Raw genomic sequence first — 15156 nt, 5'->3', positions numbered from 1 at the left:
TCAAAATAATAATTAATATGATCATGTATTTAACATATTAATATTAGATTAAATATAATAAATATTGAAAATATAATTGATATACTAATTTTTAAGTTTAAAAATTATTTTATAGTTAGAGGACTAATTTAACAATTACTATAATATTAAAATATAATTAATATACTATAATCTAAAATTAGAATAATTGTTGATTTAAAATTCTAATATAAGTAGACTTCTAAAATTAGACTTGTACTAAATGAATATTGGGAGAGACAAGCTACTTTGCCATTTTTCCTCTAAGGGATTAAGAATTTAGTTAATGGGATTATTTAAAAGAAATTTATAGTCAAAATGGTTAATATGGAAAAATATAGTGTAAAATGCACAAATGGTACTATAATTATGCCTCATGTATTCATTTGGTATAATAACTCATAAATTAAAATTAATAATACTCTCCATCCACATTAATAAACCAGGTGACGTTTTTGTTTATTTTATGCTGATGTGGTAACTGGATTTTTCACCATATAATATATCACCTTATCTAATATATCAATTTAGTCTAGTCTAACATGTTAAATTGATACATTAGACAATGTGATATAATATCTAGTGAGAAATTCGTCTGTCACATCTACATAAAAATAGCTAAAAGGTGTGTAGGTACCATCACTTGAATCATTAGTAGGGAGGAGGAGTCCTATTAATTTTGATTTATGAGTTGCAAACTAAATGAATACATTAGGCATAATTATAATACTATATATACATTTTATCAAAAAAATATGTTCCCTTTTTAAAACAATGAATAAGAATAAAATAAGTTAAAACTACATGGATTAGTTACAATAACGTAGTTCACAAGAAGAAACAAATAAATTAAAGAACCTGTTGATGCGTTGGGTAGGTTTCACATGTTGCATGTCACAATAAATTATCAATATGATTAATTACAAATATTTGATGCTTTAGTTTTATATTAAATTGAAATCCCAAAAGTTTGAAACATTTTAGAATACTCGATATTTAAATTTCATTAAAACATTTGTTATACTTTTAATAGTTTAAAAATTCTACTTTTTTAGTTTTTGAAATTCTAATGAGTGCAGTTGTTTGCCTTCAACTTTATAGGGAGCAACAACAAGCACACCAGCAAGTGCTCCAACAAGTGCACTAGGAAGCACACCAACAAGTACTCCAACAAACACACTAGTTAATATAACTGCAAGAAACTTAGGAGGAAAGTGTGTAAGAAATTGAAGGAGGACAACTGTTTTGGATGTCATGTGGACTTGAATACAAGAAGAATAACTTACAATGTGAGGGAGCTTTTCATACTTGTTTTTTTCTTATAAATCTTAATTTGTGGCATGTTTCATATGAAATTTTGACATTCACAGCCTGGACAAACTAGTGAAAGAGTAATTAGTAAAGGTCTACAAGCAGAGGAAACGGAAACTGATCCTCAGACTAAGTTCTTAATACCATGTGAAAGAGACTTGAAAAGAAGCAAAGAGAAAAGGGATGCATCATCTATACAAGGACATTCAAATTCACTGAAGATGGCTCAGACTACTAACCTGTCATTTGTAACTCCAGGACTGCTACGGAGAGGGGGAGTTGCAATTACCTCATCATAATTGTAAGCTCAAAAAGAGCAACTAATAGACAGATAGAAAAAGAAAGGCAAGATAGTTAGTAATACTACTACAACTATAACAGACCAATAGTTTACCACTTTGACAATATTGACTGAAATACATTTTCTGTATTTTTGTTACTACTTTGGTGTTTTGTGCCTTAGAGTAAGCAATATTCTTTTTTTGTATTTTGTTGCTACTTTGGTATTTTGTGCCTTAGAGCAAGTAATTTTTTTATTTTGTTGCTACTTTGGTGTTTTATGCCTTAGAGCAAGCATTATCTTTTTTGTCAACATTTAACTATAGTAGCAAGTGATGCCAGTAATTAGCTTTTGTATATTATCGCTACTTTGGTGTTATTTGTTTGAGAGCAAGTGGTGTTGATACTTTAGTTCAATATTGACTGCATTATGCTATCCATTGGCTTTTTGCTTATTGGTTATGATTATGAATGTTGTTTAGCAAAGCTTCTCTATTTAGAGCAATTTATTTTAGTGCATAGCCAGTGTTCAAATCAAGTCTCATAATTTCATTTCATCAACCCTTAACAAAATTATACAAATTATAGTTGTACTACAAGCAATTTACCACAACTAATTTCATTACACCAAAATCCTATAAATAATCTAAGCTAATAATGCAATTAACAAGACAACAAAATCATTTTTCATCTTCTTGTTTTCATGTTGAAGCTATTCGATTTCTGTTTGTTTGCTAGCTTTCAGATTCCTCAACTCAGTCCACATCTTTTCCATTTCAGTCTGCAAATTAAGTTTGCAAATCTCTTTCATTTCTTCCATTTCATCTTTTTCTCTATCTTGATGCTTCAATTGCTTAATCTCTGCCTTTAAAAAAGAGTTTTCAACTCTCAGTTCATTAATCACTTCGAAGTAGCCACATCCCCTAACCTAGAAATCATATATATCTTACATTATAAACATATTTAATAAAATCTAACAAATTGGAAAATAATATTTTCAGCTTACAGATGAATTTAGCAAGTAGTTAAGACACTTATTTTACAACTAATATTGAAATTTTCTTAGAGTTGGACTTCTAGAATTAGACTAAATTAATAAGACCTTTTATTAATAAAAATAACTTAATTAATTCAATTAATTAAATAATTAATAAAATTCTTTTAGTAAATTTATATGTCTTTCCTCCTTCACACGTCTATATATATTATGATAAGTGTTAGGACCCATTATAGAAACCGTCGCCCACAGTAGACAAAAAGCATAATTGGCCCTTGAGCTTATCATTTTTTTCGTATCTAGGCCCCTGATGTATCACGAGCCTCATAGTGAAACAAATCTTTCACTTGGCTCTATTAAGTTTGACAGTATAAAACCAATTTTCATAATTTGAGAAATAAAAGAAAAAAATTATTTTTGTAATAGAAAAAAAGGAAAGGAGAAGAAACACTCCTAGGTATAAAAGAGAGATTTAGATTTTAGGGATAGGATTATTTTCAAAATTGATCTAATAAAGAAAGGGTTTTTTATGAAAATTGGAAATCTCCCTAATACAACAAAGCAAAACAAAAAAATCTCAAAGTTTTTTTTTTTCATTTTTTTTTATAAAATTCAAATACATACCATATATAGAAAATAAAATAAAATAAAAGGTTAAAGAAAATCACAACATCACAACAAAAAGTGCTTTAAATCATCTTCATTGTATACAAAAGAAAATCGTCTCAACAAAACTTACATATGAAACAATTGGTCTCACTGAAAAAAATAATTTCACAAATAGAAATCACAAAAGAAATGATTTCCATCATCAATCACAACAACCAGTGTTTTTCTTTGTATTTTTTATATGAATTATAAGGAAAAAACCACTAGAGAAGAATGAGAGTAGAAGTCACGACGCTAGAGAAGAAGGAAAATAAAATTGTTGTTATTGTTGTTGTTAGATCAGATTTTGGTTAAAGAGGAATAGAGAAAAATGAAAATGAATATGCTCTGAGATTGGGAGAGAGTAAAAGAATTTGAAGGCAAGTCATTTTTTCTTTCTTTATTAGATAATTAGTTTTAAATTTTTGACACATCAACTACCACTAAACTTTTATATTATTTTATTATTAATAGGGTTAACGCAATTTTAGAAACGTTTCACATGTTTCACATACACGCATAAAGCTTTGTTTAACTAGAAGTCTCGTGACACCAAATTACAAAGTTGAAGAACTCATTTTCTACTATTTTGAATATGAAAGCTCTAAATATATATTAAAAAAAATGATAAATCCCGAAACCAATTATACTTATTGTCATATATATATATATTATAATTTCGAAAAAAGAAAAGTTACTTTCTAGTAGGATAACTCATGATGTAGGAATTATATCTATGACTAAACGAGAACTCATGTTTTTGTAAATGATAAGTATATATATATATTACAATCTCAAAAAAGAAGGAATTGCTTTTATAATAAAACATCTCATATTAGAGGAATTAATTCTTTGATTGGTGTGTGGAAAAGGAAAAGTAATTATAATAAATTAAAGGAATTGTAAGAAAAGGCTGCAAGGGGAAGAAAATGCGCCAGTAAAGAATTGGCGTATTTTTATAAAATGTTGAGCTTAAAAGAGGTTTTTGCAAACTTTTTTTTTGAAAGGTCATAAAAAGAGAGATTTACATAAAAGAACCCAATTTAAAAACCTTGTGAGAGAAATTCATGAAACCACTTCTCATCCCTTGTAGTTTCACTTATCATGCTTTGCATCCTTGTAACTTTTTACCCTCCATAATGTCTTAGACATGGATGATATGAGTCAATGGGAAAACCAAATTTAGAGCATAAGGGACCACAAATGAAGACAAACTGAGTTTGATATTGCCAGTGAATTTCTCTTCAACTGCAAAAAAGATCAGTTTTACATAATGCCTATTCTTAAAATTCAGTTTTACATAATTTACTTTCAAGTAATACCTTTAAATGAAACTCTTGTGGCAGCTGCATTGCTAACTCTCAGTTGATCCAATCAATTTTTTTCAAAAACTGGCATCTCTTTGCTGCATGACTTGGTGGTGCATCAGTTAACTCCCTTCTATCTTATAGGTGAATTGCCCACTCTTTTCAAGGGAATAAATCTTGAATATCCAGGATATCAGCAAGCACACCAGCTGCTGTGGTATCATTACCAGCTCCAGCACCTTGAATGACCAATGGTTGTTCGCTATAACATCTACTGTATATCTCCAACTGCAATATCATCAAAGAAAACACGGTTCAAGTTTCACATGAAAGCAAATAATATAGTAACCATGTGAAAAGAAGAACAAAGAAAGAAGAAAATGAACACTTTTCAATGTTTAAGCATGCAGCCACCGTAGACAACATATCTTCTCATGTTTGCAACTGTACTCTCTGACTGTGTTTTAATTTCTAGATTTAAACATATGGAAGCATTAAAACTATTGTAGGAAATTCATGCTAGGAGCATTCTGCAAAAGTAATGTGTCACAACACCAGTTTATGTGATTGGCGTCTGAGAAGAGAAGTAAATATAATTTTTAAAGCCATCAAATTGACAAGTTGTCCTTCATTTTACAAGGCAATATGCAGTTGCAAATAAATTAAACCAGATTGACGGCTAATAGCTGATAAATGAAGTGTGGGATGTATAGTTTTTGAATCAAGATTAAGTGCAAGTAGGCAAAGAAAAGATTCAGAAGTTTGAAGACTAGAAGAGAAAATAGTGCTTACCACATTATCACTTCCTCTGAGTCTCCCCAAAGCAGAATTCTTAGGCAGTTCTTGAATGCCAACCGCACACCTACCAACAAAGTAATAACAAAATAGAACATCAAAATATGTTTAAACAACTAAGTAGAAGAAGAGAAACCTATGACAGTAATATCCAGCAATGTTTATTTCCAGTCTATTCACATGAATATAAGCAATAATAACTAATATTTTGCTAAGGGCGGCAAGGAAATAATTTTCATACGTTATTATAATAAACCACTAGATCTATGAGTAGATCTATGAGTTTCAAATCAAGACAGAAGAAGTTCAATAAGAACCATGTTCAACAGCCAAATTATCTTACAATTATGTAGGGCCACTGCAGACCATTCAAAATCTCATCAAGGAAGGCAGTATAAAGCTGTTCAATTAGGTTTTTTTTTGTTCGCAGCCATTTTTAAATTTTAAAGCATTTCTTCATTTTAGAAATGATACTTTCTCTGCTTCTCGATAATGGTCCAAAGGCCACATTTTCAGTTCAATCATGCTATTATAATTTTGTATGTGTTATAGTTAGTTTAGTAACCAAATTCTATTATACATTATCTAGGAGCACAAGCCCATGTACAATTAGGATTGCTTAATTATAAGCATGTGATGCTTCCAATTTAACAAAGATCAAATTCTTAAAGAAAATTTAGAAGCACTTGCTGCTTTTTGGGATTGTTTGATGTAACCCTGACCCTAAGTGTGAAATATTTTATTCTAATGTAATGCATAGATATTTTCTTATCCGACTTTGAAGCTTAGCTTAAATCAAGATCTAAGCTGTGTCCTATACAACCCTGAAAATTATCCATTTTAAACGAGGATCTATCCTACTTCAAATTAACCTGAATACTAACACAAGCAGCACGAGAGCACCTAGTAAACATCACAGTACCAAGGCAGTGAATTAGAACCATGTTTTCTTCGGTATATATCACGCCTAATCAAGATTATTGAGAACCTTACAAGCTGCATGTTTATTACCAAACCCCTTAGCCACCTATTATCAATCTTAAAAGGCTATTAGGGCCTCTAATGACTAAAAAACCACAATACAAGCCTCTAATGTATGACTTCAAAAAGCCACTTCACTTTTCCCCCATGTCAATAGGGAGTTCATTCAATTCCATCCACCTGTCCTATATCAGCTTCTTTTGCTCTATAAATTGTGCAGAAGTAAATTCCTGCACACTATGTAGATGCCTTAATTAGATACACCAAGAACAGAGAAGAGGAAAGAAAAAATGAAGGAATACCTTGAGTCCTCAATTACACAAACATAGCGGAGCACATTCCCCTTCAAAGATGCCCTTTTAACTCTTTCTTGAATGTCATTATCAAGTAACATAACGCCGCCATCTAAAAACTCTTCAACTGACATAACATCAGGTCCCATTTCATCAGGATACAAGCTCTCAATCTACAAATAGGACAGAGCATAACACGGGGAATTCAGAGTTTAACAAGTGCCCAGATGCATATCTATTAGTGCACTAATGGTTTAACATTTGATGAAGCATAAACATAATGGTTATTTATAACTTTTGCTGGATAAAAGTAGGAGTCAGAACTAACTTTAATGCTATCCAAGTTAATCCGCCTTCCAAGAAGTCGAGCAAGAATCAAAGCCTGTATAAAATCCAAATGAATCAAGTATAATGTCATATACTTATTCATAAACTTAACTAAATTCTTGTCAGTAGAGCATAGCATATTTTAGTTACTGTTATATAAGAACTTGTGTTATGACCAGAGATTTTAACTGGTCCCTAGTATTACTGGAAGCAAAGTAAATTTGAAGATCAAGGATATCATCATTGCGTCATTCAAACCATAAAGTATTCATTTAAAGAGCTTTTCATTATCTGTTGACCAACAATAGATAATTGCAACTACAACATGAGTGAATCAATTTGAATTTTGCATTACCAAAATAATTAAATATTAGGTCAAGCATATAGACTATATTGTGGATATTACTAAAGTACAGTAGGTGGCAATGAGATTGATTAGACAGATGATAAACAGTTTTGATTTTTTTGCATCAAAACTAGAAGCTGCATACTTAAAAAAGTGTACAGGTAACCAGTCATCAATATTAGGCAGAAATATATTCAAACCTTCCTTGCAACATCCATCCCACTAAGGTCATCGCGAGGATCTGCATGAAGGATATGAACTTAAAAACCATATCAAAGAAACTCCATAACTATAACTGCAAGAATATGGGATTTAAGAAAACTGAAAAGAAGAGTCCAATAAATCAACAAACTGAAGATACTTGTCTGGTACATCACCTTTTTAGTTTATATTTACTAGTTGAAAAAAGAAATTACAAGAAATCCAAGGCTAAGTAGAACTCTAAGAAATACAAATCAGAAACTCAAGCGAAATTGTTCCTTTAAGTGAACTTCAATTTTTATGTCTCTATAAGAAACCTTTCTACTAGATAGTAGATAACATAATTTCAAATTCCTAATTGCTATTCTCCACAAAGAACTTGAAGAAATAAATTCTATGAAGGAAAACAACCAGATCCTAGAATACCATAAAGTATCATTACTCAACAATACCAAGAAAATTATTAGTCACATGTAACAGAAATGGGGCTGTCATGGCCATAAAGTAACAATCACAGAAAGTTGCTACACAAGTTCTTTTGATAGATGCAAAATGCATAATCAATAGATATTCAAGAAGCTGTTTGTAATCTAATTCAACTAACCAGTTAGCATAAATACATTACAGAAACATTTGCATAAGCCATTTAGACAGTATTCTTCGCCAACTTCTATAACTAGGGTAAAACCAGAAAAGATTCAATGTTTATGCAATCAAAAACAGTGTCTATGAAGGTCTTGAGACAAAGAGTATCAAGTGAAAATCTCATGCGTAAGAGTTTAAGTAGTATATATTGATGTAGGGCAAAGAAAGGAGAGATCGGTGACTGCAGAGAAAGGAAGAGAGCTTGGTTGGCAGCTAAAATAAACAAAGCAGGCTTTTGTAATTGGTAACAGCAGCCACCATAAAGTAAAAGCCATATAGTTCGCTTACATAACCCTTAAAATTGCTATGGAGTAGGGATGAGCAAAACTCTGAAAAACCTAAAAACTGAATCGAATAGAACGAAAACCGAACCGATTCCGTTTGGCTCGGTTAGGTTAATCCTTTTCTTGTAAATTCAGTTTATTCAGTTTAGGCTTTTTAAAAAGCCTAAATTATATTGGTTTGTTTCGGTTTTACGTCAAAAAATTCTAAATAACCAATTTCTTTTAATTATTTAGTAGAATATATTCTTATTTTTATTATTAAATTTAATTTCCAAAGTGATTTTAGGTTCGATTATTGTGATTTACCCTCCTATTTGGTTCAGTTCATATTCAAATATGAATAAGTTAATTCAGTTTATTTTAAATTTGATTCGGTTCAGTTCATTTTCAGAGCTGGATTGGTTTATTAGATAGAGCTGGTTCGATTCAGTTTTGAAGCAAACAAACTGAATGCTCACCCCTAGTATGGAGAAGCAAAGATTGATTAAGTTACAACTTCTTAGTCACAAGTAGATCACCTAGCTACAAAAATTCTGCAAGAATTATGCCCAATCTCAGATAGAAAGATGCATCGAAGAAGTAACAGCATAAGAAATGAAAGAACTTTGATGATATTTGGCAACACTGACACATGTGAATGGGACAATAAACCCCAACGGCACATTAATTCACGAAGTCCACAAATGAAAGTTATAAATGCAAATCATTTCAGCAAACATATTTTTATGCAGATATGCATACTTAGAAAACACCACAAGCTGTACCTGTCAAGAAAGTGAAATAAAAGCAGTTTTAAATTTGTATACATACCTGGTTCAGTGAAGCCCAAACTTTTAGCAGACTTAACAACTTCACTCAGAGGTTTTCCATCTTCGACCTCACTCATTACATATCCTAATGTACCTGTTACAAGCATTTACAAGAAACAAATGGAAGAAGTGATAAGCATATACATATATGATGATCATATAGAAATGCAAAGAAGCACTCGGAACAAGTAATCCAAAAAAGTAAGTGCAGAATCAAAGCCTTGCGAAAAAAAATTTACCACTCAAACTCCCGATTATACGGTGAACAGGGTCTCCTGATGAGAGTATCCGATTTAAGGATGCTATAACAGGAAGGCCAGCACCAACCTATCAGGAACAGTTTCAAGTCAGTAGAAGCCACTTACAATGTTACCATAGAGATTTTTCTTTTCTTTTTGTTAAGACACATTAAGAGGCATCTATGTCGATGCAAACAAACATTGAATGAAGAACTAAGATCTAGAATTCTGTGCAAAAGAATCATGTGTAGTTATCATATTGTTAATACTTACTAGCATGTTAATCAGATGTAACAAAATCGATGCAGAATCCATGACAGAATATTAACTCGATTAGAAAACTTTCTTTAGATAGAAACAATATGATATATGTAGCTTAGCTACCAAATGAAGCGCTGAATAGTTTTTGCAAGGTTCAAACTTGACCAAATCTAAACGAGTCTGCTGCAACAGATCTAAAACATTGATGAGAGACAACCAAAATCTTTTTAAGTATTTAAGAGTAGTAGAGTACAGAACACGGAACTACCACTACATGCAGGAGCATCACTCAATAGAAAGGTTTAGCAACAATGTAGCAGCGAAACTGACAATCAATTGCAATACCATGATAACATTAAAAAAAGTTTGAACTTTAAGTCTTGCTCTGTTTTTGTATGAATGGTTGCACTGTATTTTCTTTTACTACTCCACCCACATTTCACATTACACTTCGAAATGGTTGAGTTAGATACAGTACTAGAATACATCACTTACAGTTGATTCATGCCTAATCCGGCGTGGAAAGGAAACCAATTTGTCATAGTCTTCCTGCAAGAAAAAGTAAAAGAGTTCAGGTTCTCAATATATTGAACCGAAGATCAGGAATAGAAACAGAACAAATAATTGGAGGCACTGCCAAAAATAGCACAACGGAAAGCAAAGAAACAGAGGTAAAGAGTGGACAGGTAAAGTATTCCTTTTTTCCAGATATCCAAACAATAAATGAACAGAAGAAGCTACGAGTAGAGAGTCTTATTATTGTCAAATCATTAATCTTCTCTAGTTATTGCTTATTTCATTATCCAGCCTAGTTTAGAGAAATTGCACTTTACTTCCAGTATTCTCTTATCATTTCCTCATGGCTAAGGTTGCCAAAATCTTTTGGTTTTAAGGAAGAGATAAAGATAGAATGACCAACTCATAAAACCAGATAGAATAGGGAATCATTTCCAAGCCAAAAAGTTTAAAAAGGTCTGAGAAACATTGCATATTCAATAAAATGCTTACTCACGTGGGGCATACAGCCTCTATCTATCTACGTATAATAAAAATGGACCAAGGTTTTATAATAAAGATGGACCAAGGTATACTCTTATAATACCTCATAACAATTCCTATTAGAAATTTGAATTAATTGATTAAGGTGGGAGTTAAGCGAATGGGTAAAGTGTAGAGCCCAACTAATGGAATCGGGTTTGGGTCCAACCAATACCAAAATGACTAGAACTAGTTATTTAGTTTGTTGGACCTTAGCACTTATAAATTGTTTTTATTTTTTATTCTTTAGTGATGTGGGATCTTTAACAGTTCTAGTATGATTCAAATAAAAGATTCAAGTTTAGTCATTTCTAGTCCCAATCTGACAAAAAAAGAAAAAAAAGAAACTGGCACGACTAGGGACATCCATTTGCACCCAAGACCGTGAAATTTTTTTATTTTCCAGATAACAAGGATGGCAACATAAGTTAATTACTAGCGTAGAAGTGAGAGGCTTCTTATTTGCCAGGACAATGCAACATCCTAGATCAACGACTCGATTCAGCACGCCAATAGTATCAATACTTGCAGAGCAATCTACAAAAGCCAAACCTGTCACGTGATAGAAACAAAATAAGCACACCTCAAACATCAGAAGCTATATGGCGTCAGTTTAAGTCATAAAATCAACCGAATGGAGTTGGTAATAGCACATAAAATAGTTTTTTTGCCAAATGCATTTCATTTTACTGTAAGAATCTACACCTCTGACAACTACTAGAAGAAGGAAACATAAAAACAAAAGGGAAGCACATAAAGAGAACAAACCTGTTGATTTACCCAGAAGAGCGGCAATATCTATAGCTTTCCTTTTTGACTCCAAATTCGAGTATACTAGGCATTCATCTGTGCAGAAAAAAAAAAAAAACAAACATAAATAATGTGCAGAATCCAAAATGATCCTAAACATGAAACAGTATATAATATAATTACTCACCACAATTACCAAGTGTGGAAAGAGGTGAACCATTCAACTTAAGCCGGCAAACTTCAGATAAAAATTGATCATTTAATTCCCTGGTGAGTACATCAGATGCAACAACTAATGATTTACTGTCGCATACTCCCACCACACGCAAGTGGACTCCCTGCCACACACAAAATGTGGGGAATGTAGTGGTTGACCGCATAAAAGCATAAATAACAAATAAGCCCATTTAACAGAACATATATTTGCTTACAAATGAGTTTATAAATCAAAACACAAGTATCTTTCACTGGTCATCTCTGTAGCTTGGCCATTGAACTAGTAAGTGCATTTCAATTCAATTCTCGTAAAATCATGTCACTCGTGGCAGGAATTCATTTCCTTCACGATGCCTTGTATTTTTCAAGTTGACAGAATTGAATTTGGGCAAATACTACGAGAATTTTGACTAAATAGTATACAACCCAACTGAATTCTTGCATTTTAGACTTCCCATCGAGGAAATGAATTCACTTTGAAATGAATTGATCATTTGGATTGGAGAGAAAGAGAAAATTCACATAGGAAAGCTTTTAAAAGAAAAAAGGTTGCTTTCTTTCTTTCTCTTGCAAAATTTTAAAATGGGTTAACAATTTCTTTCAAACCTGTGTAAGCAATTGTAAAATAAACCAATAAAGAACCAAAGAGAAAGGTTTTAAAACAAGACAAGAAAAGAAAAGGAACCTGACTGGCGTGAAGAGATCTGCAGGACAGAATGTGTTGAAGGAGCTGACGGCCAACACCTCCACAACCCATGAGAAGCAAAGGTATACTCTTCATTCTTCCCTCTCTTTTTTCTTTCTGAATTCTGGGCAAAGTTTTTCTTTTGGTTTCTCTATTTCACCTGCCTTGGGGTTATGGGTTTTAGTGAAGGACATATTTCGCATTCGCAATATTTTACTAATACACCTACGGAAACGGTGCTTTTTTGCACCTAATGTTGAGGGTCAGACGCACATTGGCACTTGAAATGTTTTTCTTGTCCAATTAAGCATAGAATTTCTAAGAACAACTAACTCTCAGTTTAGTTCGAATTGGATTAAAAATTAAATAACTAAATTTTAAAATTTTACTCACAGAACCAAACCGAATTATATAAATAACTGAACCAAATTGGTTGATCAGTTTGGGCTGGGCTTTTTTTCCTAATTTAAACTATAAATGACAAATAATATATACTTCTTTCTCTTTTCTATTTTTTGGAATGAGCTTAATTATTATTTCTAGCTGTTTGGTAAAAAATTAATTGGGCGTGACACATGTATAGGTACACAAACTGTTGTAATTAATATGCCTTGAAATTGATTTTTTAATCAAATTTATGTAAATTCCTAAATTCTCTTGACAATTTGCTTAGATTCTCAAAAGATACCACAAAAATTAAAACTGAATCACAGTAAATATTTATAAATAAATAAATTAAAAGGCTTGTATTAAGGGGGGACATGTCGGGAATAAAGGGGGGACATACTGGACGTAATCACTCCCTTGGTTGGGGGTTGTGCCCCTCATTCGCCCTTTACTAGACCTCGGGAAGACCGAAGGATGGTGGCCCTGCTTAGACTTCAGTCTACCTCACCAAGTTTGATTTGATGCGTGGTGCACGAATCGGCCTTGTTGCTCCTTGGGGGAATGCAGAATCTATATCAGGCCACTTCACAGTGGATATATGAAAGAAAAAAACTTATTCGGAGCCAAGAAATGAAAACAAAAATTTGCATAAAGAAGCGAGTGTTTGAAAATAAATGCAAAGAAATAAATGAAACAAATAGTTTGCTGAAAACTAAAATATTTGTAAAAAATTTGTATTTGAGTGTATGATTATTACAGTGTAGTTGTTGCGTTTGATTGTTGATGTTGATCCCCTCTCTCCATTCCCTGCTTCTACTTTTTATAGAGTCTCAAGTCTCCTTTTCTTGGGGAGTACATTCATCCTTTGTGCCATAGAGCCCTATTATCTCCCTCTACTTAGGGAATGAGGATAACTACTTATATAACTCATCCTATTACTTCATGTATCTAGCTGTTACTTTTAATTACTAACTAACTAAGCTAACTAATTAATTAGTTAGATTAATGATTATGGACTTTCGGCTTGGACTTTTATTTTACTTCTTTAGTCCTAAAAGATAATTATAGGTCAAATAATTATCCTCCGTGCGTGTATTGGCTAATTACACGTATAATTTAGATTCATTGTATTTCCTACATTTAACACGTGCAACTATAAAGAAGCCACACATATTTTTTTTCTTCTATTTCTCTCTCTTCACTAGCAGCCTCTTCACTCACTATCAAAGATGACAGTTTTTTCACTTGGCCTTCTTCTATCGACGTCGCCGTTATATAATCCCTGTTGATTGCCAACTACTCAACCAGTCCAAGATTATTCTCTTTGGGTTAATTAGTGAGAATCTATCTACATAAATTTTTTTATTTAAAATTACCCTACTCATAATTTGGAGAGCACAGCAGTAACTTTTGCTCTTAAAATCTGGAGGCACTATCTCTACGGTTAGATGTGTGAGATATATACGGATTACAAGAGCTTGAAGTATATATTTCAGTAGAAGGAGTTGGACCTGAGGTAGAGGAGATGGTTGGAGCTTCTAAAGGATTATGATTGTACCATTATCTACCATCCAGGTAAAGCAACTGTGGTGGTAGATGCTTTAAGCAAGAAGTCAGCAGGTAGCCTTGCTTACATCAGCGCAGAGAAAAGACCTCTGACTAAAGAGTTGCATGAGTTGTATGAACAAAGGTTGCAGATGGAGGTATTGGAATCGGAAGCATTGTTGGCACATTTTAGAGTTAGGTTTGTGCTTGTTGACAGAATTAAGTTAGCTCAGAGTCAGGACCCCCAAATAAAAAAGATCTCGGAAGAAATGCAGTATGGTCGAGTTAATGATTTTATTATAGATGATGACAGTATTCTCAGGGTGGGCACTAGACAATGTGTTCCCAATGTGGATAATCTCAGAAAGGAGATTTTAGAAGAGGCTCACTACATAGCTTGCAGTATCCACCTAGGTTCTACCAAGATGTATCATGATTTAAAAGGCATTTATTGATGGAATAGGATGAAATTTGTTTATATAAATGTGTGTGTGTGTGTGTATATATATATATACAAGTGTAATGTATTTAAATTGGGGATGTTCTTATAGCATAAATTAAGGTGATGGACTAGAAATAAATTTTACAAAAAAAAGAGAAGAAGTCGGGATGTATACAGTGCCCCACCTTCTTCTCCTTCCTCTCTGTCACAAACTTCCTCACCAAACAAAAATTTCTTCCCTTCACTACTATAACAACCAGCCACCAAGCTTCCTCTCCTTCCTTCTTCTCATGACCCTTTCCTCCCCCCCCCCCCCCCCACGGTTTTCTTTCTTTGTCAAGGTGGGAAGGCG

The 15156-nt window shown here is 32.6% G+C and overlaps 1 protein-coding gene across 2 annotated transcripts; it reads right to left on the bottom strand.

The window, feature by feature from the left end:
* Positions 1-4457: 4457 nt before the first annotated feature.
* On the bottom strand, positions 4458-12725 carry LOC8267280 (bifunctional aspartokinase/homoserine dehydrogenase). 2 transcript variants are annotated; one of them, XR_003079443.2, is made up of 13 exons: positions 12431-12725; positions 11717-11867; positions 11548-11625; positions 11216-11331; positions 10237-10290; positions 9481-9568; positions 9243-9335; positions 7503-7543; positions 6958-7011; positions 6639-6802; positions 5353-5422; positions 4576-4848; positions 4458-4501 (listed from the first exon to the last, which is right to left on the bottom strand). XR_003079443.2 is itself a non-coding variant. In XM_002521579.4 (12 exons), the coding sequence occupies exons 1-12, from the start codon at positions 12524-12526 to the stop codon at positions 4723-4725; spliced, it is 1131 nt and encodes a 376-aa protein (XP_002521625.1). In that variant the 5' UTR covers positions 12527-12725; the 3' UTR covers positions 4458-4722. The 2 variants fall into 2 exon arrangements, 1 of the variants encoding a protein (XP_002521625.1); XM_002521579.4 differs by having other exon boundaries at positions 4458-4848.
* Positions 12726-15156: the final 2431 nt, after the last annotated feature.

The sequence above is a fragment of the Ricinus communis genome, chromosome 8, assembly GCF_019578655.1.
Source record: "Ricinus communis isolate WT05 ecotype wild-type chromosome 8, ASM1957865v1, whole genome shotgun sequence".
Lineage (NCBI taxonomy): Eukaryota > Viridiplantae > Streptophyta > Magnoliopsida > Malpighiales > Euphorbiaceae > Ricinus > Ricinus communis.
The sequence above is the reverse complement of the archived record's forward strand: the minus strand, read 5'-3'. Positions and strand labels throughout refer to the sequence as shown.